General features: G+C 42.3%; 1 protein-coding gene across 1 annotated transcript in view; it reads left to right on the forward strand.

The window, feature by feature from the left end:
• Positions 1 to 1,440: 1,440 nt before the first annotated feature.
• Positions 1,441 to 22,414, forward strand: part of pdzrn3b (PDZ domain containing RING finger 3b) — a gene marked incomplete at its 5' end in the record, with an annotated part of 88,165 nt that continues 67,191 nt past the window's right edge. Inside the window, 1 exon segment of the mRNA XM_014340596.1 lies at positions 1,441 to 1,548. Within this exon segment, the coding sequence (XP_014196082.1) occupies positions 1,441 to 1,548 (108 nt within the window).

Below are 22,414 nucleotides of genomic sequence, written 5' to 3' on the forward strand. Positions count from 1 at the left end.
CGAGGCCCCTGAAGTTAAAGTCATTAATGATGCCACGCGCTCTGCCGAGTGAAGGGTTGGAAAATATCTCAACGCTGGCATCTCCCATACACGGAGCTTCTTTCTGCAGCCGAGGTCTTATTGAAACGCCGTATCTGTTTCACTTCCACTGTTGCAGACTTGGTTTTCCACAGCCACAGTGACGCACTTTTCAGCAGTGACATAGATTATCGCAGTAAAACTTTTTATAGCAGGAAGCTATAAAAAGATCGACATTTAAGCGTAGATTTGCTCGTGGAGTTGCTGTGACAGAGCCATGCATCAAACTTGTACGACAGCGGAGATAATACTTGGCTTTTGCTTTCCTAGTGAGCCTCAAATCATCAGGTGGTGTAAGAAGCTACTCATTAGAATTGGAAGTGGCTAATATCCTAGCAGCCTTTGACATGTGTGTTTCATGTGGCTGTTATACTGGTATGGCATGGTGAGCGCAATCAACTGCCAGGTTTTGTGGTCTCCTAGATGAGCTTGTTTGTCTGCAGCTCATGTGATAGCGGTGAGGCAAAGTAGTAGTAGGCATGTTGTGGAACTTGCAGCAAAAGCACTGCAGTGTTAACACTGTACACGATGTCCCTGAAAGAGGAAGCAGACCAGAAATTATTAATTAGCATCTGTTCTGTAACTTCTGGGGTTTCTTTAAGTACCTAGTAAAATGTAGTTGTGTCACAGAGCCCAGCAGGAGTGCGGTACACATTTACATGTGGTTTTAAAGAGAGTGCTAACATAGCTGTTAACCCAGACTTAGTTCTAACTCTGGGGTCACGGCCACAGAGTCGGATGTAGGCTACTTCATGCCCCTACAGCATGTCCGCGTGTCAACATTTAGGCCCTTCTGTAGGCCAGGGTCAACCCTTTAAGGCCTGGGAAGCATGTGAAGTTAAAGCTTATCCCTAAGTCCACACTCAAGGGTAGGGTTAAAAGGGCATTTCAGAGAAATTGCAAAAAGCCATATTTTTTCACTTAGTCTTGTTGCTGTTGAGCCTTCCAGATATTTTTGTTTTCTGTGTGCCCTGATTTTGAGATATCTGCCTGGAAATTACTGCTGCCAGTAAAAGAAACTGCTGGCAGTAAAATTTTGTGGATTCACTGGAAATCTCCCATAAATCTCAAGGCCAAACTAAATGTTGTTTGTGTCATTTATAGGGGTGGCAGCAACAGTTTGCTTGGGATTTTTTTTTTCTTTGTTATTTGGGTGAACTAAACCTTCAACTTTGTAGGCTTGCAAAGCGTTGTACAGACGCTCATGTGGTTTTGCCCACAACAACCAAACCCAGTGTTTTTTAAAAGTACTTTTATTGCCCGATTTATTGAGACTTCTATAGGCTTTCCTTTCCTTAACGAGCCCTGTGAGCGCTGTGCTTCCATTAATCCGCTGAACATGCCTGCAATTTATTCCCACAGGACGACAACGACAGCACTTCGAATGAAGGAATCTTTGTGTCCAAGATCGTGGAGAAAGGTCCAGCAGACAAAGAGGGAGGCCTTCAGATCCACGACAGAATAATAGAGGTATGTGTGTCCTCCTCTGTAATGCTTCATGTAAATGGGAGGGGGGTAGAAACTACTGATGTAATGACTGTCTGCACCATAAAGAGGGAGAAACACCAAAGAATCACTCCATCTTTGTGTATTTTTGAGCTCTGAGCTCAAGCTGAACGCAATGCGTGACGTATGGAACCTGAATTAGCATTTTGGCCTTTTATTGGCGCTCCCGAAAGTCAATCCTGCAGACGGTGAACGTCTCTGATACGATTCTACCAGTCGACATAGACGATGTCAAGTAGGGCATCATTGCAGATAGGCCGAGATAAACCTGAGGCGAGGCTGTCTGTCTTTACTGTTGCTGGCTGATAGTGAGGGAGAGGAAAAGATGTCTTTTACTTCTCTCGTCCCAGCAAATAAAGCCCTTTCGACAGAGCAGCCATGAAGCGTCCCCCTTTCGCCTCTAAACAGAACTTGATGTGGAAAGGCCAGCTCACCCTGAGGTCAACTTGAGGGATCCATCGAAAAACTCAGCATCACAAAGGTTGCTTTTATAGAATGGTTGTCAACCAGAATCGCTCACAACGGCTGCTTTGAAATGAGTCGTTTATGTCAATTGCAAGTGTGTATTACCGCCGGCCGCAAGATGACAAATATGGCTTGTCGCTGGCTTTATTGTTAAACCTCAGTGAAATTGCCCCCGGAGCATTTTTGACCAGCTCATTGCTCACAGAGACGCCTGTGGAAAGTGTTTACACACACGAAAAAAAGAAGACTCCCAACATCTGGACTCCGCTGATCGCTCTATCCTGTCATTTATGCAGTCGAATGCTAACTACTTGCAAAAAAAAATGCCACAAGTCCTCTGGAGAAAGCCTCACGCTGTTGTTCCAAATAATATGGTTGTAAATCTGGCGACGTCGTGACTGAGAGGTTATGATGTGCTTCTCTTTGGTTTAAACCTCCTGAGCTCACACAGTCAAGTGTCTTGGTGCTCTCTGCAACTTAAGACCTCGTAACGAGGGCCGGTTGAACCAAAAAAGCCACTCAGAGATCAGCGACTCGAGACCTAAAGGGACTTGCCGTGGGCTGCTAGCTGATGTGTGGGGAGATTAGCTCATATGTCACACAAACGTGTAAAAGTGTGTGTCTTTGCGAGCATCTGCCCTGCTTGGCTTTATGAGTTTGCGTGCACATGTTTGCCTGGGCGCGTGTAAGCACAGGATGCATGCGTTAATGGGCCAGATGTCGCTGTATTTGGTTACTTGAGAAGGTGTATCTATGGGGTTTAATGCTGTGATAGCCAATCCGGAGCGGAGAGGACTGAATTTGCTATAGGATAATGCTTCCCTCGTGTTTTTTCCATATTGTTTTCGTGCTATTGTAGGTGAAGCCACAGAATCTCTCCAGTGCAGGAAAGGCCTAAGGAGGTAGCACAGGTTCCTATAAAGTAACCTTTTCTTGACGAGAAGTGAGGGATTGCCATACAATACCCAGCAAATAAATCATCAGATTTAATAGACTGTTAAAGGCCGATACTTCACATTTACGCCATTCATCGGAAGGGAAACCTGAGAGCGAGGCAGCTTATATTTCCAAGGCTGCTTTTTTTTTTTTGTTGTTGACTGGTTGAAGCAAGAAAGTACAATGTCACGGATTCCTGGACCACAATAAGAAATGTGACATCAAAACACAATTTGCTGTTGCACAGGTTTTATTCTGGACCTGAGGTGACTGGGTCTGTGAACTTTGTTTGTTCGCTGTCAAGAATCAAAGACGATGAAGCCCAAGTGCCTGAAGGCAGTTTCACGGTGTTTGGTAGAAACCAAGCAGCCTGTAACTGTGTCCTGTTTAGCATCCTGTGATGTATGCTGGAATTGCAGGAACAGCCAAACCTGGTTTATCTCATGTTTTACCAGAGATTGTTTTTCATGCACATAAAATATGATATCCGTGACTTCTGTGTTATCCTTTTTTGTAGTAGTAGTAGTAGTGGAAGTCATGCTTGCTTAAGACCTTTGTTTAATTATATCTGTGCTGCTTTTCAGTATGGTTGCAGGATGTGTAAATATCAGGCAGGGTGTGAGGTTTCCTTTTCTGATTAGGCCCACAGCTAATCATCGCCGCTCAATTTTTACGAGTAATTTTCCAGTTTATCTTTTTAATCCTCCTGCCTGCCCGAACGTTCCCCGAGGCCAAGGTGATATCTTCAGATTGGTTTTTAAATCCATGTTCTTACTTCTGAAATTAGCTCGTTTTTCTTAGACAAGTAGATGGAAAATTGAAAAACAGACGACAAACTAACAATCTTTTTTTTTTTTTGACTGAAGTGGTCCAAGGATAACTTTGCATGAGACATAGTAAATATTTTTCTTGGGAGAACTAGTTGAGATGGTGAAATCAAGAAGACATTTTATCCCAGTGCAGTTTAAAATTCGGCTTTTATCTTAGAGTTGAATTTTGAACTGGCTCGTAGAAATTTAAAGTTTATCAAAGGTTTAAGATCGCTGCTTGTTTTTATTTCAGTGAGCACCAGTAGCAGTCTTTAGCAGACATGTTTTTAGCCATATATTTAAGGCTACAGTCACACTCGGGGGAAAAGAGTTGTTGCAGACTAATGTACAACCAAAGCTAGTGGGACTGTGTGCAATGAATGTGCAATATCACTGTCCTTGAAATGAATGCTTCAATGACAGGAACCAGTCCTACAACCACTCAAAGTCAGGTCCTGTCTTCAAAGCACGTTTTGATGCATGACGATGGCAACGGAACAACAATAAGAATGAGTCGGTCTATCGTTCTGCTGTGTATTTGTAATTGAATAGAATCAAGTTGGCAGTGAGACGCAATCTGTTTGTGTTAACACGGTAACTAACTGTGATAAACTGGTAAAAACTGCCTGTTGCCATCTGATGGAAACCTGTTGCTGTGCCCACATACAGAAATTGACATTAACTTTTTCATTCACAGTCCAAGCAGCACCTCATAGATTTGAAATGGAATGAGAGAGAAGAGGATGGCTACATGTCTGCAAAACGATGACGCTCAACAACATTACTTTTACAGAGGAATGTAACAAGAATCTGACTCAGATTGATTGCAAACCGTCACCAATCTGTCTGAGAGCGATTGCACTTACTCTGAGTTGGGATGGGTTGTTTAGAGGCAGGTTGGCTCTCAGTCGGCGAGAGCAGCAAAAAGCAAATTAGCCCAGTCACCAGGCAACCGCTAATTTATTTCAAAAGGAGGCTGCCATCCTATTTTTATTCTAATTGGCTGAGCCTTAAGAATATAAGTCTAACATTTGCTTTCCTTTTAATTCTGCCATCGGTCTTTTTAACTGCTTGATGCTCTGCTGTGTTCATCAACAAGCCAACACTCTCATGTGGTGTTTGCGAGTCTGGTAGGCTACGTGCAAAACAAAGTACTGGAGTTTGAATATCAAAACTCTGGGCTATAAGAGGTTCTAAAAAGCCTCAGTCATTCTCAGTGGGTTGTAACTATAAACGATTTTTCATAATGCACCTTTGCACATTTCCTCTGCCCTAAGAGGGGAAAAAATATTGATTAATACAGCTTTAATAAGAAATAATTAATAAATGTGGAATCCTTTATTTTTAGCATCAGTGCCCTCATTTTCCATTATAGTGGAAATGGAAAAAAAAGAGCTTTTTGTTTTTTTTATCCTAACTCATGAAATCTGATTTGCAAGCCTATGGACGGGATAGTTTTGACAGCCCTTCACAATCGTGCCATGGGGGCTCAACTGCTCTGTAAAGGACCAATCACATTACAGAGCAGTGAAATGCTCGTGCACCTGTGGAGGCAGCGCTGTCATCAGCCCCGCTGTTTTCTCTTCCTGTAGTAGAAGTGTTAGTTCCAGTAAATCTATATGGATGTAACATGTACCTGATGATTCGTGGCTTGTCCTGCTATAACAGGCTCTTAGCGGGGGAGTGCGACAGCAGATGGCTGTCCTCTAACCGAGCTGCAGGCTGGTATGAATCAGCACACGAGTACCTTCTTGTTCAGACACTTCTTTTTTTTAAAAAAAACAAAAAAACAAAAAACCTTGAGTTGTGTTTGCTTTGGCTCACCTCTCTGCAAGCTGCAGAATCTTAGCACTCTGGTCAGGATCTGCCGGGATTGTGCCAGGATTTGATAAATAAGTTCTGATTGAACCTCGCACTGGTACCCGACTTCCCTAATTATGTCTTCAGGCATGAGTTGACTTTTTAGATCTGATTAAGAATGTTTTTCTCGTGTAAATGTAATCCCAGCATTTTGTCTTCAGCCTCACTTCACACAGATAAAGAGCCTCTTGCTGCTGTGCGTTTTCCTACATAAATGACCTTCCACTCTCTTCAAGCCTCTTTGCTATTCAACATGACTAAGCCAGTGTCACAATCCCAGGATGGCTGCCCCTGAGCTCTCAGGGTGAAAGGGATGTTTTCTGTGTAGGCTCCAAAGTGTGAAGCTATGAAGAGAACGGAGACGCCTGGGCTGCTGTTGTAAATGTCACCTTGTAAAACCTCAGCAAGGCTTTTTTTGTTTGTTTGTTTGTTTAGGTCAGAAGGTGAACAGAAACAGTTGCTTTAAAATAAACAGACACTAGGATAGGGCTGTTCGATATAACGATATATATCGGATGACGATATAAAAACATCTATCGTTTGTTTCGTGGTGTCGCAAAATAAACTGTTTACGGCAATATTTTATCATCATTCTGATGGTCACTGTAGTGACTATATGCATTTCTTAACGTTCTCTCTTTCTCTTATATTTAATATAACCACACTACAGACGGGCAAGCGCCTGTTTTTATGCGTTGTCGTTAGCAACAACAACGGTAACACCATCGCATGTCCACTTGTTTATGTTCCACATAAACCTTTCACAATAAAGCTCAAGATCCTGTTGAGACTTTTCAAAATAAACTGAATCACGTGAAAGAGCAGATTATTTACGGATGAGAAGTAAAAAAGAGCCGCCAGGTGCTAAAAAATAAACCTTAGACTCAAACGTTAGAACAGGCTTTTCCCCGCAGCACGCCGTGTAATAAATACTCACAAAGAAAACGGCGGCCGTTACAACTTATGTCTAAAAATGTATCGTTTCATGCATCGGTTAAAACACTCGACTCCAGCTACATGACGCGCAGCTGGAAACACTTCACGCAAGTCGAGCTGCCCGAGATTCACAGAATTTACAGAAAATGTTACATTTTTGTGATTTATATCGTTATCGGGACGATAGATGTCTTATATCGGGATATGAGATTTTGGTCATATCGCACAGCCCTACACAAGGACATATCCGCCTCTACGTGTTACGCCTGTTGTGTTTTTGATCAGAGCAGTGGCTAGCCTGCAGGAATGTGTCCCAGCTAACACAATATTTATATGAATGTGTAACAATGTGTAAACTTGAGCACTAGTCCTAAAACACCCGTATCATATTTATTATGTTCAACACAAGCTTATGTTACTTCAGGTTAGAATAATCGATGGGCTTTGGCCTTGGAGCTGAAGTTAACTGCATCGTAGATGCTACAGCTTGAAGAATTAATTTCAGGTCAATATTTAGAATATAGAACTGTGGTGCTTATTAAGGCAGCACATCTGCAGCTTCTTACTTGGTACTAGCTGCAGGGCTCAAAGGTCTCCTGCACTTTGCCAGAATTCTGGCACTGGGTTGTATAATATATGACTGTAGATCATTATTTCTATGGTAAATCTTGGTTATGTTTTTTAACTTTCCCACAGCTATGCTATGGCTGTATGTATAAAAACAGGAAGTCTTTATTTTGTGAAAATTATAAAGTTCTGTTTAAAACAAATAAAAATAACATTAAAAAAGACCAGAAGAGAGAGTGCAGGTGGACGGATGGAGAAGTCATAAACTGGCGGCTAATTACTGTAGTCTTAGTAACAGATTAATAAAACATTAGAGTGTCACTCACTAGAAAATAAACACAATATGATCCAAAAGGCACCAGAAGCTCAAAGCAAAGCTTCTACATATTCATATAAATATTGTGTTAGCTGGAGAGGAACAGCTAACACAATATTAGTCTGATGCTTAGGTCTAACGATCAAAACATCCACACCTCCAGCTCCCACACCTTTACACCAACATTACTGTGATCATATATGATGAACTTGTAATCTTGTTGCCTTGTTAATGGTTCTTTCCCAAATGGGTCCAGTTCTGTGACAAATTGCAGTCAGTTTCTGTCTTCAAAGTGATTTTGGTGTGTCGGGACGGCGATAAGGATTGAGTCGGTCCGTTACAAGTTTGCAGCTGAATGAGATCAAGTTAGCAATTACGTTGTTTGTGCAGCAAAAATTGATAATCTGTTTACCGTCTACATACATAAAAGTTAACATTAAATACAAACTCACTTAACTGCTTACATTCAGAGTCCATCCATGTTTAAAAAATAAAAATAAATTCTTAATAAAGAAATAGTGACAACCACAATTTAACTGCTAAATTACAGACGCTCTTAGCAACCTGGGTTTTCGATAGCAACCCAAACAGTTTGCAACCTGTGGAGCGTAGTCAAGGAGACACGTCACAGATGAGTTGCGCTCGTTATTGCAGACTGTCTCTTTGCCAACGCGTTCCACTCAATCCACTCAATCTGTCTGTGGTTATAAATTAGTCAGCGATTATTTGCAAACCTTCACCAGAGTGATTACAGTCAGTCAGGTCAGACCGTGACTGTTTGGACCAGCCCAGTCACCTTGCAATTGAACGTGGTTGCCCACATGGTGACGATGTCACACGCTCAATCTCTGGGCAACCATAACTACTTGCAGTCTGTCACCGAATGTGAAAAAATTCAGTGCAGTTTACTTTCCTATTATCACTCAAGAGTAACCGAGCGATTAGGTTGAAGGTGGAGCAGGATCATTTATCTTATAGTCTCAAGACCAAGTAGGCCGTGAGCCAGTAGGGGTTTGTTAGATTAGAAGTCTCGATGATAGCTTACTAATTAAACTAACAGGCTGTGCGCCCTTTTTTTTTCTGGTTGGCTTCAGTAAGGAGGTTGAGATAAAATTGTTCCATTAAAAACTCACCCAAGACGAAGAGATGCGACTTGATAGTTTGGAACGAGTCCAGAAATCTCACAGAAACACTCTGCAGCTATCAAAGTGTGCAAGTTTAAAAGTGAATGAATGAATCTTTGACACCAGTAGGTGCTTTGAGCAAATTTTTCAAAGCAGAGGACACTAAAGAGAACAATAAACTGAAATCTACAAAAAAAATCAGCACTGGTCTTCATTTTGTGATGTTCTTTACAATTATAAAGACAATTTTAACATATTTGTAATATGTGTCAACTGGTTTATTTTAATTGAGTGAAAGCAAATTATATTTTTTTCCAAAACCTCAACTCTGATTTATTTAAGCATTCAGTCACATTCTGTTGTGCACACAGTGTCTGAAAGAAAAACGTCTTTGTTTTATACCCTGACCACCACCAGCACCACAAATATATCTCAGCCACAGAAACACTCCTTGCTTTAAGCCTTGACACTGTATGAGTTGTGTGCTTGCCCACAGTCGAGCATTAAACACCTAAAGCCTCCCCGCAGCTCCTTGAGTATCAAGTCACCAGGTCAGAGAGAGCATAAAACCCAGCCAGATAGCATTTAGCAGTGACTGACATGAAATGTGAAGTGAGCTCTGTTGGAGGTGAGTTCGAAGCACGGGTGTCAATGGCCCTTTATTCCTCCTTGGTGTGAGGACCAGCAAAAGCAAAATGCTGCCTTTTGTCATCGACCCTGTCATTCGTTTCCCTTCAGATACTGTTTGCTGGCAAAGCTTGGTTTCATTGGAGTTGATGTAGTAGGTGATTAAAATTGTGGGATTTGTTGGCTTGTTGCTCATGTCTGGATTTATTTTTTTTAAATGCCATCTTATGACAGACCGGTATGATTGGCTTGTCCCTTATTGTCTCTAACCAGTTGAAACTGCACATGGCCTCTCTAACAGGACATGTGTTAAGAAGTTCCCCAGGCGTTATTTCTGACCTGGAGGCCTATGAGGAGCAGACATAGTTATTTCCCTTAAGGGGATCACATGTTGTTTGGCATTCTGAGGCAAGAAACGGGCCTTTGTCCGGCCCTTTATTGGATTTTGGGCCCCTGTGCGGGAACGACGTGTTTATTCCCCAGATAGGCGAGCTGAATGTGGCCCTGCTCTGTTGCTCCTGACTGGCCCTGGACAGGATGAATCCACCACAGGCTACGTGGGCCAATCCTAGCAGCGGGCCGCATTCCTGTGCACCCGTGGTCCAGCTGAAGCAAGAGCAGGACATTAAATCAAATCTAACTTTAAAAGAGTCCATAATCAGCTTCTGGTGGTAGCCAGTGCCCTATGCAGAGCTGGCTTTAAGAAACAAGGACAAGCACATCTTTGTTTCCACTACTACATATTGGGGGAGAGGGAAAAAAATTAATTTTTAAGATGTGGAGTCATGTCAGTGTAGCGTTAGTGTGAGGTGTGCTTAAACTTCACTGTAGCCAGAAAGCTGCTCCCTTTGTGTGCTTTTTTTTTTTTTTATTAATTGTATTTTCCACTTACTTTAAACAGCTTCTGCCCTTAAAGGCGAGCGGGCGCGTGATGATTTTTTGTGGAGACATACAGTCTGGGGCACACTGTAAATGCGCTCACTCTGCTCCAACACAGTCCCGACTGGCTCCCTCGCTCACAGCTACAGTGGGCTTAATTTATGGTTCCTAAAAGGTTTAAGAACGGGTAGGGACAGATAGGTGCAATTTAGACCAATTTTCCTGTCAATCAATCACTGGCGTTGTGAAAATACATCAGCAACAATCAGCTCCGGTTGCTCTGTCAGCTGCTTCTCATGTCAGCCCCTGACCCCGGAGCACAGACTGCCCACCAACTCCTAATTAACTACCCTCAATTAAACCCTAATAGGCTGATTAACAGACCCTTAGTTGTGCTGTAATGGCCCGTCGTTTCCTCCCAGTGCCCCTCTGAAATGCATCCTGACTCTAGCATGTTAATCACCGCCCACTCCCTCTCACTGTTCCTGCCAATGTCTCTCTCTCACGCTCGCATTCTACCATAGTAGAGACTATCAATGAAATTGCCTTGTTAAATAGCAACAAAGAGGCACACGAGTCACAGTAATTATACCATAACGACACACTTTTCTTTTTCTTTTTTTTTCTTTTTTTTTGTGATTTGCCTTTTTCTTCCCTTTTGGAGCACGACAATTTAATCATTTCTATTGCATATCAAACAGCAGCGCTCCCCCTCCAAACTGGAAATAGTCAGTCAGTTCAAGAAAACATGTAACTCCTTCCCCGGGGAGACTGCAAGACCACAGTTTAGTACGCACATTGCCACTTCAAACTTCAGTCCTCCCGTCATCAATTCAGCTGCACCAAAAATAGCGCCACGCGTCAGCGTAGCTTTCTCAATATTTGACATGATCACAGCAGGGATCTCACAAGAGAGCAGATCTGAAACAGTGGCACAGTCCTAAAACCATCAGCCTAATGAAAGCGATGACAGTCGTCAGCAGATTTATTCTTCATTGTGCAGACCACAGTTTAAAAACTTACTGTTAGTACTTTTAAGAAGTTGTAAATCTCTCTGCTTGGTTTCTGCTGCAAAGAAGCCAGAAGTCTTGAAGTCTTTGACAAAAAAAATGACTGAAAGTACTTACTGTAACATGTAACATTAGGCCTCTATAGTGAACTCCAGTGAACTGTGATAGGAGCATTACGGCAAATAAATAATAAAATAAACGGGGACTGGCGAGGGAGGGAGTACTCCTTGCAGGGAAATCAATTAAGTGGAGAAACGGGCTGCTGAGCTCCGGCAGCAAACTTAAGAATACATGGTAAGATGTTCCTATGCATGCAGCTTTTGTTTGTTCCATTTTGTAGAGTAGAAATTGAGCCGAACGGTGCCTGCAGTTGTTTCTTGCCTGACACAAGTCTGTTTTTTACGACCGGTGCGTTGATACACAGGGACTTTCCTGTTTTATGACATGGATTCCATCCCTTGTTTGTTGGCGGCAGACACTCTGTATATTTGTTTCTATGGAAATTGCTACTGACAGTGATTTAAACATGGTTTGTGTGGCACCGTGTGATCCAGCGTCGGTCCTCCTGCAGATTATAGGCTATAGATTTTGCTCATCAATCAAAGTGCCAGAGTATGCTTGTCTTCCTCTCATATGGAAGGATTACAGTCGTCGTTCCAGCGAGATGATGAAGCGGACTTCATTTCTTTTCCCACAGCTCTGTAGGACTCTAATCTCAACTTGCTTGTTAATCATGCTCACTTCCCTCTGTGTGGTGACATCAGAGATGTTTTTCATGCGTCTCCAAGTCTGCCTGCCTTTAAGATCTCCCTACGTTCTGAAACACTTCATCTCTTCTTAACTCCTGAAATCATTAAACTTAATGGTTCCCCAGAACTTAAAAGGTCCACGACTGACCATCAGCAAGGACAACACAGGAGGAGTCCAGGGTCAGAGGTATTGATTTTAGCATTAAGCCTCCTGGCTTTCTGAGACTTTACATTCTTGGCGAGGTGAGAGGGACGTGCCTTAGGTGGCTGCCCATTCAACCGATAACGGCCAGCAGCGCATGATGAATGTAGCGTGGCGAGCTGTAGTCCACGCCTGCACTCTATCAAGTGCGTCAGTCGTGCTGTCAGTCTTGGTATTCCAGATCAAATGTGATTGGATTAAACCATTGCATTTGCCAATAATTAAAGTATGTATTCAGGAGCATGTCAGAGTAAGCTTGCAGTGTGTGATTTTATTTATTTATTTTTTAACAGTTCTCATATTGTGCCATATTCACGACTTCTATTCTCATGTTCCAAATTGCATCGAAAATTTGCTTACATTTTAATTAACCCACCAGATCGACTCAGTCACTCCAACATTAGTCACACTACATAACATTTCCTTGCATAATGACAACAACTTTGTCTGAAGCTGTTTTGAAGTGAGCCTAATCAGGCACTGCACACTGCTGCGGCACTAGGGGCCGTTGATAGCACTGCCAGCAGATGTTAGGTTCCTTTTTTTCTTTTTTTTTGAGGCTCCATTAGGATTTAACAGATGCAAAACACACAAGGTTGACATCACTGTGCATAATTGTCCCTCCTGTACAGACAGATGTTCTGTAATATCTGGGCTAATTGGGATATAACAACACATGCCAACTTAAAGAGAGACCTATTGTCTGTTTTTTTTTTTGTTTGTTTTTTTTTCCCCCCCCCCCTATACTTTGTCACATATGTACTGTTATGAAAGTGGAGGCTCATGTTGAACATTATTTGAGTTTCAAGTAATGAGCTAATAATCCCAGGGATTATTTGAAAGGATATATCCCTAATATGGCCATCTCAGGAACTCTGCTCTGGAGCCTAGAAGCCCCACCCACCTCCTGATTAAAACTTGATTACGAGGGGCAGCCAATTGCAAGATGGTTGGTTTAAAACGAGAGTGAAGGAAGCTAAAATGGCTTGCTTCACACAGAGGATGGACTGAATGGTTGCAATTTATTCTCATCCAAGAGTGTAAGCATGAAATTTAAGGTGGAATCATTTTTCTCTTTAACAGAATTAATAGCAAATACCTACCATAACATTTTTGCGCACAGCAGTCATGCCGTGCAACATTAGCATTACACCTACACCTGTACACCTGTTTAAACTTCAACATGTTTTGCACCTCCCCTCAGTGTGAGGTGTTCAGCAGTTTGTTGTGGTACAACATGCCTTCAGTTAGACTCACAACAGTAGTTGAGAAGTGGAAGCCTGGCGTCCCTTATCAAAATGTTTTCTTCACTCTACCAGCTAATCCTGACAACACGCCCCACTTTCACCACTCCCATTCTCCCCAGCTCCTCTTTAGAAGGTCTAGCGTGCCCATCCTTTCACCAGCCGACTAGGGGAACTGGTGGCTGCTGTGCTGCCTTTTCTTATGCAAATGTGTGCAAATAGAAAGCATTGTTCATCGGCGTGGCTCTCCATCTCAGTTACGCCGCTTTGCTCTGGCCTTTCTCTTGTTCCCCTGAGAGAGATGTTCCCTTTCAAGTGTTACCTCTCTGTCTCATTCAAGACTTCCTCTTTCCTTTTTTGACAAACAGCCCGGAGGAATGGTCGGAACCGGCTCATTGAGCAAGCTTTTCAGGGACGTGGAGAAATGGGGAGAGAGAGATGTTCTGCAGGCGCCTCCCTCACACATCCCTGCTTATGTCTTACTTTTTCCCTGCTCTCAAGAGGATGAGTTATTCTATAGCGGGAAGTACAGTGTGCTCTCTCTTGATACTCCCCTTTTCTCTGAGAAAGTACAGGTGCTCTCCCTCCAAGTGCACAATTCTCTGTGCTCTGATTCCACCTGTGTTTATGCTGTAATATATATCCCACATGTTCTTTATCACAGAGTAATATATTTCTAGTGATGGCTTAAAAAAAGCACATTTAACTTTAGTCACAATGTTCAAAGCTCATCTGTGAAAAGGTGTTTAGTTATGTAGTTGGGGGAGGGAAAAAAAAGGAATTTGGGTTGGCTTGAGTTGGCACTTCTGTTATTCTTCTTTATTAAAAGCATATGTTTAATAACTCGTCTCTTCTGTTAACCCTGATCCACTACGGATTCTGTGCTCTCCTGAAAACGGTGCACCGTGTATCTGGGGCTGAATAGATTGTATCCACAAATTCCTGTAGATTATGACATACGATAGCTCTGAGGCAGAGAAAATCACCGGCAAGCTCAGGAGAAGGCCCGGACCACCGACTGAGAGCTCAGAGCCCCGTGCCAAGGTCAACGCCAAGGTATCAATAAAATACCTTTACTCCGTGTTAACAGAGCGCTTCTTTGATTAGAACCTCCGCGAGAATATGTTGCATTTCGCCAGAGCGCTATGCCAGAAGACGTGCAGTCGCAGCCATTTTGTCTGCTTGTTGGAGAGAGATCCAAGCAGTTTTTTTTCCCCTCTTCTTCCCTCCATATTCTCGCTGTGTGATTGATATATGCAGGTGGTAAAGCATATTCCCCTGGGTAAGAATTCCCAGCTAACTTGAAAGGGAATGTTTTCCCTCTTAAACCATCTTATGAAAACAGTAGTCTCACAGCAGAAAGTCAGAAAGACCAAGAAAGGAAAAAGAAGTGTAATTTAATGTGTAATGTCTCTAACGTCATGCCAATTCTGCTTGGACAATAGGCCTCTGTAAGTCCATTGTAGGCTCTTTTAACACTCATAACACCATAAGCCCAGCTGCCTTGGGCTTACTTTTAAATACTGGGATATTAAGCCTTTTGTCACTACAGTTTCCACATTTGCTCCATCTGTGAAGGTTTACCCTGAAAATAAATGGAAGGAGGCTGCATGTGCCAAGAGGGAAGATGGAAAACTATTGCAGGGTAAGGCAGACATTGTTTTTGTCTGCAGTGTCCTGAAGTATTTAGGTCTATGTGTACATCAGTGAGTCCAGAACATTGAGCAGGGATGAAATCATGTTTTACTTTAGATAGTATTTTCTTAAAGAGGCCACAGGATCTTTGGATATGCTTCAGAAGAAGACTGAATCGCTGATGTCTACTACTCAGAATGTTAGTTTTTCCTCTAAGAAGTCTTTAGCATTTTAATCTATGCAAAGGTTAAGTGCAACTTGCCTAACAGCATTTCCACAAAACTAATGGAAAGAGCCACAGTACTCGTTGGTTAAGTTACTCACACAGTTAGAGAGACTACGCACATATGTAGTCATGACAGTGGATCCATACACCGTTTAGGAATTGTAGATTTTAAGAGCTCACCTTTCTAAAATGAAGACTATAAAATAACTTTTAGAGATTCATTTATCCTTTGTCATTGTCAGGGATCATTTGTTAAAAGCAACTGATGATGTTTGAAACTCGATACTGATACCCGTAGGAGAAAAAAATCGTTAAAAAAAAGAGTCATTATTCATTTTTATAAAAGTCAACCAGTGACAAGATTTATTTTTTTTTAGGTCTCAAGGTACCTTTTGGTGCCAAGTCACCGAAAGCAAAGCATTTCATTGCTGATCAAATATAATTGATAAGGTAGCATGCTGCTGTTTCTGTTTACTTGCTGGTAGACTTTTATTAGCTTTAATCTGGGACTTGAGTGCATGTAAAAACAAACATTGTTAGTTGCACTTAACTGTGTTATCGTGTTAAATTACTGACTAGCTTCCACATTAACATTGTTAGCCATTAGCTATATCCAGTTCTTGCTACATTAATGAGAACTTAATAGAAGGGTAAATGCTAATAGTTAAATGGCTAATGCTAACGTATGCACCAGCAGTGTTATCATTTATGTTAATGCTTTAAATGTTTTAGTGTTGTTGAACGGGAGCTTTACTGAACTCTCAGAATTCCTTATAACATGTTATTCAGTGTTGTCAGCTACTGTTAACGTGTTCAGCTACTAGTGAGGGGAGGGGCCGTGTGACTGCCTGTCTGCAGCACTGATGTGTGAAGTTGTATGTCAGCTGGAGGGGATGAACACGGCACTGTTGGTATTGTACCGCTGCAAATCGTAGTGATCTAATCCAGGAGTGATTTTTAGTGCTGGTTAGCTTAAAGGTATAGTGGTTTACACATTCACCCAGCAGGCAAAGATCCACAGTTCGATTCCTTTGGGATTGTGTCAGGAGTGGCATCCAGCATGGAAAAAATAAATCAGCCAAATACAACTCCTGGAGCTACCTGCTGTGGTGACACGTTGTGAATAAGGCAGCAGCCAAAAGTAGACTTTAGTATATCGAGTAAAGTTTTTGGATAACCCTGCTGGAAACTGCCATTTATGAATAGTGCTGCTGTAAACTCAGAAACGATGACGGAAGCGGTGAACAAACTTCAGGTTTTTAACATTTTGTCAACACTCAACTTGTCTTTACTGGTAAACTTCATTAGTGTAGCCTGTCAGAGACACTGTGAATATTGTGGTGGTGTGGTTTAGTATAGTTTATATGTTATGGGCATTTTGATTTATCAGTGTGAAATTATAAGAGCTCAGTGAATGATACTTGAAAGATGTCTCGGCATTTTGTGTGACCAGCGATGATACTGAAGTGTAGAAAATGACAAATATACATATCCTTTGTGTAAGGGGGAAAAAACATGGACTTTAACAATATGAACAACTCAGGACAAAGGAGAGACACATGCAGACACTCGGTCTGACCTGGCAAGATGGCTGTCCAGGGTTATGGAAAAATACCGCATGAGTGCATTTGTATACGGAATAGATATGTTCACATATTGTCAGATTAAGGGAGTGCATGTCTGCAAGGGAATTTTAATTCTCTCTAGCTTTGCTAAGCATAAGGACCCGCCATATCTCAGACACAGCTTAGATTTATACCAGATATCTATTCCTCTTTTGTTTTCATATCGTACAGCATCATCAAGCCTTATTCTGCCAGGGCATGCACTTTGGGCGATAACAGAAGAAAAAAAAAAACATGGAAAATATGAGAGCTCAGGAATCCAGCCATCAGAAGCAGGACTGATGTAGATAAAGCAGAATTGGGCCACATTAAGGGGGAAACTGCCTCACTTTACTTGGCTTTGAAATCGTTGCATGGAAATAAGAAATCATTTTTTAATTAGTTTTATTTATTTATTTATTTTTTGGTTGTACGCCAAATGTGCTAGCTAACTTTTTTTCTGCTGTTGTCGTTAAAGAAGACCCTTGAAGGGAAAGGAAGGTCAAGCCTGTGAACGAACAAGGCTGGTTGTAGCACCGTGGCCTCTTTCCTCTCTAGCCATGCTATATCAGGCCAACAGCTGCTGTCTCTCAGCAAAGGCATGCTGGCTGCTGGAGCTTGGCTTCCATACACAGCGGATCTTACACAAGGCCCTTTATTTTTGGGCTTATGAGTTAGAAAAAGCACACACACACACACAGAGGCCCAGCTCGGTCCCGGACTCGGTAGAAGAAATAAAAAAAGCATTTGTTCATGTTCAACATGACAGGTTATGCTGTGCTGCATAGCTGCTGTCATAGCCTGGAGTTTGAGATTCAAACAAGGTATCTCAGGTAAAGGGTATGCGTTGTGCTCCTCAACTCAAATTCCTTGAATCGGAGCCAAAGAAATGTAAGCCCTCCTCCAGCTGTCCCTTGGCACATCTAGACAAGGCCTTTATCTGATTTTTGGAGAGTTGGTGCTGTTTGAGCACTTGGCCTGTTCAGAGACAACAGGCTTGCACAATACAGGGCGAATGCCGCAGGGACGGCCTCCCAAGACAAAACTCCCCGAGCATCTGTAGTTTCTCTGTCAGCATTTTGCTGTCCTCACTTTTGTTTTTTTGGCATGCAGCAACTTTTTTTTTTTTTTTTTTTCTATGTTTTTATTATATTTGATGGTTGGTATTATATTTATAAAACATTATTGCCTGGTACTGTGAAAATCACAACGGCATGTCTTTCTGCATTTTGCACATAAAGGTAAACTAAAAGCTCCTCTGTCTCAAATGAACACCCCCTCACCAAAAAAATCTCTATCTTGCGAGTCAGCTTCTTTGAGGTAAGGGACCACAACTGCAGCTCTTAACTCTGTCATTCGTCCCCAGGAAAGCATTTCAGCTCCTGTGAGAAACATTTCCACGTCCAGAATTCACACAATTCAGCCACCCCCCCCCCCCCCCCCCCCCCCTTCACATTTTCATTTAGGGCTTGGTTAGAAAGAGAAGTGGTTCCAGACTTTTAATGTCTGTCACAGCAGAAGTCAGCACAGTGTGATTATTTTAGTGCAAAGGTCCAAATAAACCCTATGTGGGTCACGACCTTACTGATCTGAACCAAATGTGCTGCACTTTGTGAACTTTGTTGAAAAATTGACTGTGCAGAGTAGCTGACTGTGAGCAACAATAGGCATTTTTGTTTTGTATGTTTTTCCCCCCACAGTCGCTCTCCTTCCAAACTTTTCTCTGTCCAAAAACTGTCTCAACATTGAGAATGGTGCCGCACACAAACCTGGCTTTCTCCACACTGACATTTATGTGCCGTCGCTATTTGTCAGGGAGTTATCAGGCAGGTTTTTAGACAAATATACAAATCCTTACTTGAGCCAACATTTGAAGGCTCCTTCAAAATGCGTCCAGACAAATGCCTTTGTCATCGATCACTGGGCATTTACAAGTGTTGAGTAAGTGGATTTAGTTTTTTTGATGTTGCCCGCAGCTGCATGGAACTAGCGGACATCGGCATGTACGCTGCCATTCAAGTGGACAAATTTGGTTCGTTAAATTGGAGGGAGGGGGTTTCTTTGGAGAGTGAGTAATTCATCAACTGGTGAAAGTCAACACTTTTCAAACATGTTTAAAGCCTAGAGGAATTTACCAAACGTGCTTCAGCTATCCCAGCAGTTTTCTACCACTCGACAAATTACTTGGCCCTTTCAAAAAGGAAAAAAAAAATCTTGTCAATATTTATGTAAGAGTGTACATTTAAGGGAGACAGACAGATCTCTGATCAAACATCTTTCATCTACGACCTTCCTCTGACGAGACTCACAGAAGCCTTTAACCAGGCTGAGGGTAATCAGGAGTGCTCTGGGTGTTTGCTAGGAAAGTGAACTTCATGCATGGGGGCTAACTTTTCTTTTTTTTTTCTTTTTTTTTGCATGTACCCACCCCTTTCCACTACTATTACCATCATTGGCTTGCCTTAGGGAACCAAATGCATTGTAGACTATAACGATACAACATAGAGATATAACTGCTTAGATTCTGTAGACTGCAGCTGAATTCTGTTGTTTTACTCCTGAGCAATTCAAGTGCTCAATTCTTGCTATTGTGGCTACTGCCAACTCTGGCCACCATTTATTTGCAGTGAGTGTAGGCTGTCAGTCAGCTGTTTACCACAGCCAGGTCTCCACGTCTATTTATTAAGGAGGCTGTGGTCTGAAAAGAGTAAGTGAGTCAGTGATGCTCATTTCTGTCTGGTGACATTGATACTGAGGTGAGTTGTTGAGATATACTTACCAAACTTTTCTTTCGGTATGTGCCCACTGTTTTTGAGGCTGTTAGCTGCTGTTAGTCCCTGTTAGCTGCTGTTAGTCTGTTAGTCCCTGTTAGCTGCCGTTAGCTTCTGTTAGCAGCTGTTAGCCTCTGCTAACATTGCTGGACTTTGACACCAAAGTATGATTTTTAGGACACTTAAGTCGAACAGTAGGTGACATAACAAACAGGTGCCCACTCCTAAGAATTTTTAATGAATCAATTCAAAGTTTATGATAAACTGATATCTATCAGTTTGTTTGAAGGGTTAATTAGACTCCACTCCAGGGGTGGGGCAACTCCAGGCCTCAAGGGCCGGTGTCCTGCAGATGTGTCCTTGAGCCAATACAGCTGATTCAAATGGCTAAATGACCTCCTCAACATGTCTTGAAGTTCTCCAGAGGCCTGGTAAAGAACTAATCATGTGATTCAGGTGTGTTGACCCACAGTGATATCTAAAACCTGCAGGACCCTCGAAGCCTGGAGTTGCCCGCCCCTGCTCTACTCAATATATGTTTATGAGTACAACAATATTGTTTTCTGTTAAATAACCTAAATAGTACTTACTGTACCTTTGAACTTTTCTAGACATGAGCCAGCAGAAGTGCATGTGATCCAATGGCAATTGAATTGGGACATTTAACTGTTTTCAATTTGCCAGCTTCTCGGTACAAAATTCATGTGATGTCTGATTGCAGCCAAGGAACAATTGTTCAGAGATTTCACAGAACTGAGTGGGTGTCACGAGTCCTGCCCTCCTCCGTGGTCTATTCCAGACAGCATCGTTGCTTAATGCGGGACTGATGTTCGTCAGTTTTACTTCACTACAAAGATATTCTTTATGTATGGTGAATTAGGTTTTCATCAAGGAAAGAGCTAAGCTTAAAGAGCCAACTCCAGCAGAAAATGAACAATAGCATTTGCCAGTTCAACTTATTTTCACTTTGTAACACCTACAGACTACAAATGCACAACTGTGTCGGGACTTTAAACCAAACAGAGTATTTTCAGACCTGAGAACTGCCGCGTGTGAGAAAAGATAGCTGCAGACAATGTCCCGACATGATCCTCGCAAGATTTTCCAGTTCTGCTTGACCGTCCTCGACATTTCACTTCACCGTGACACATTGCAGTGACAGAAGTTAAATTCCTTTCAGTGTTTAGAACATAACAAGGGACAAAGACTGTTGGCAGGATTGAAACGTTCAAATCCATAGAGGACATTTGGCTCTGCTCACATTTCCAACTGTGTTTGTCCGTGTGGCCATCACATGCTTCTAAATAAATGATTCATCTAGATAGCTGTAGTTTGTCAAAGCTGTCTTTGAGCTATTTTTCTGTAACTATAACGCCATTAAAACGGGTAGGATGAAACAAATCCTTCACCATTTTGCGTTGAGAACGAGCATGCCAACCTGATGAAGTCAAGGGCTATAAAAACGGCCACCGCTGGTACAGGTATGGCACAGCCTAAATATAAGCTCTCACTGCAAGCCGTAGTTGCAGCTCATATTCTAGAAACCCATGTTTATAGACTAGGAAAGGGATTAACTTCACTATTAGAATCCCTGGAAATGTTTCCTCCAATATTTTTGCACCCATTTGTCTGGCAGTAAAAGCAGAAAATCACCGCCGTTTGTGAACAGGCGCTGCGGTTATGACTCTCTCCGTCCTGTTTGAGCCTCACTCGGGCTTGTGTTTCACAGCCCATGAATGAAATTACATGATGCAGAAACTCTAGGGGGCCAGACTGGAGACTCCACTCACTCAGCAGTGACTGGGGCAGCGAAATAACTCTCCTGGTCTGCCTTTTCTAGCAGGATTCTCTGCCATCTTGCTGAAATGACAAGTGGCTGCTTTTGAGAGCCTCGTGGTCTCTCTCTCTCTCTGTCTCTCTCCTCCAGCCTTTAGTGTCTCTTTAAATGTTTTCTCAGATGGTTCTCTCCTCATCTTGAGCACACATTTATTCCCACCCCCCAACAACCTCTGATTAATCAAGTATGACTCATCGAGGAAAATATGCAACTCTCTGGTTTTGATGCCTTAGTTTGTGTCAGTCCAAATATGGAATGTTTACGGCTAAATATTAAGTCTGGACTTCACGGTGGGGGTGTGTGAGTGTCATCACTTTGGAGTATTAACCGTAAATGATGGCACTGTAATCTTACATTGGAGTTGCTTGGGCTAGTACCTCACAACGCTCCATGAATTTCACTTTTTTACATATTGTGGGAAAGAAAAGCCAACTCGAGATTCAAGTTCCAAAGGCAGAGTTCATTTGGGGAGACACCCGGCTTGTGTGCTGCATGTCATTTGCATACCCTTAAGCAGGGATTACCGTAAGCTTCAACCCGCATCACCTGGCTATAGTGTCACTTCGCTGTTGTCGTGTCTCCCGAGGAAACCGCTAGACGAGCTTTCACAGCTGACTGAGCTGTTTGTCCAGCTCCTACACAAGAGAGGAAAAGTCAACACGCAGAGGAAAAACTGCACTCCCCTCATCACAAGAACAAGAGTCATCCAGCTGGAACCGGAGGAGGAACGCTCGCCCGCAAACACATGATTCGCTTTAGTCAATTAGCCTGTTCGCTCAACAAAGCTTTTTATACCTCCGAGAAAATATCCAGCCTTTGTGCACTTCATTCCAGAGGTTAATCTGTAAATCGTAAACAAGCGTGTCTTGAAGGAGAAGAGCAATAACCTTGCAAAGGAATGAGGCATGTCAGGAGGAAGTGATCAAGGAGCTGAAGGGGTTTCAGCAAAGATCCAGCAGCACCTGAGAATAATTATAGTCATAAAATTAATATTCAAGCAAATGAGGAAGAACACAAACCTGTTTCTTCTTTC

The sequence above is a fragment of the Haplochromis burtoni genome, unplaced genomic scaffold (assembly GCF_018398535.1).
Source record: "Haplochromis burtoni strain Fernald_Lab_line unplaced genomic scaffold, NCSU_Asbu1 Contig_245, whole genome shotgun sequence".
NCBI lineage: Eukaryota > Metazoa > Chordata > Actinopteri > Cichliformes > Cichlidae > Haplochromis > Haplochromis burtoni.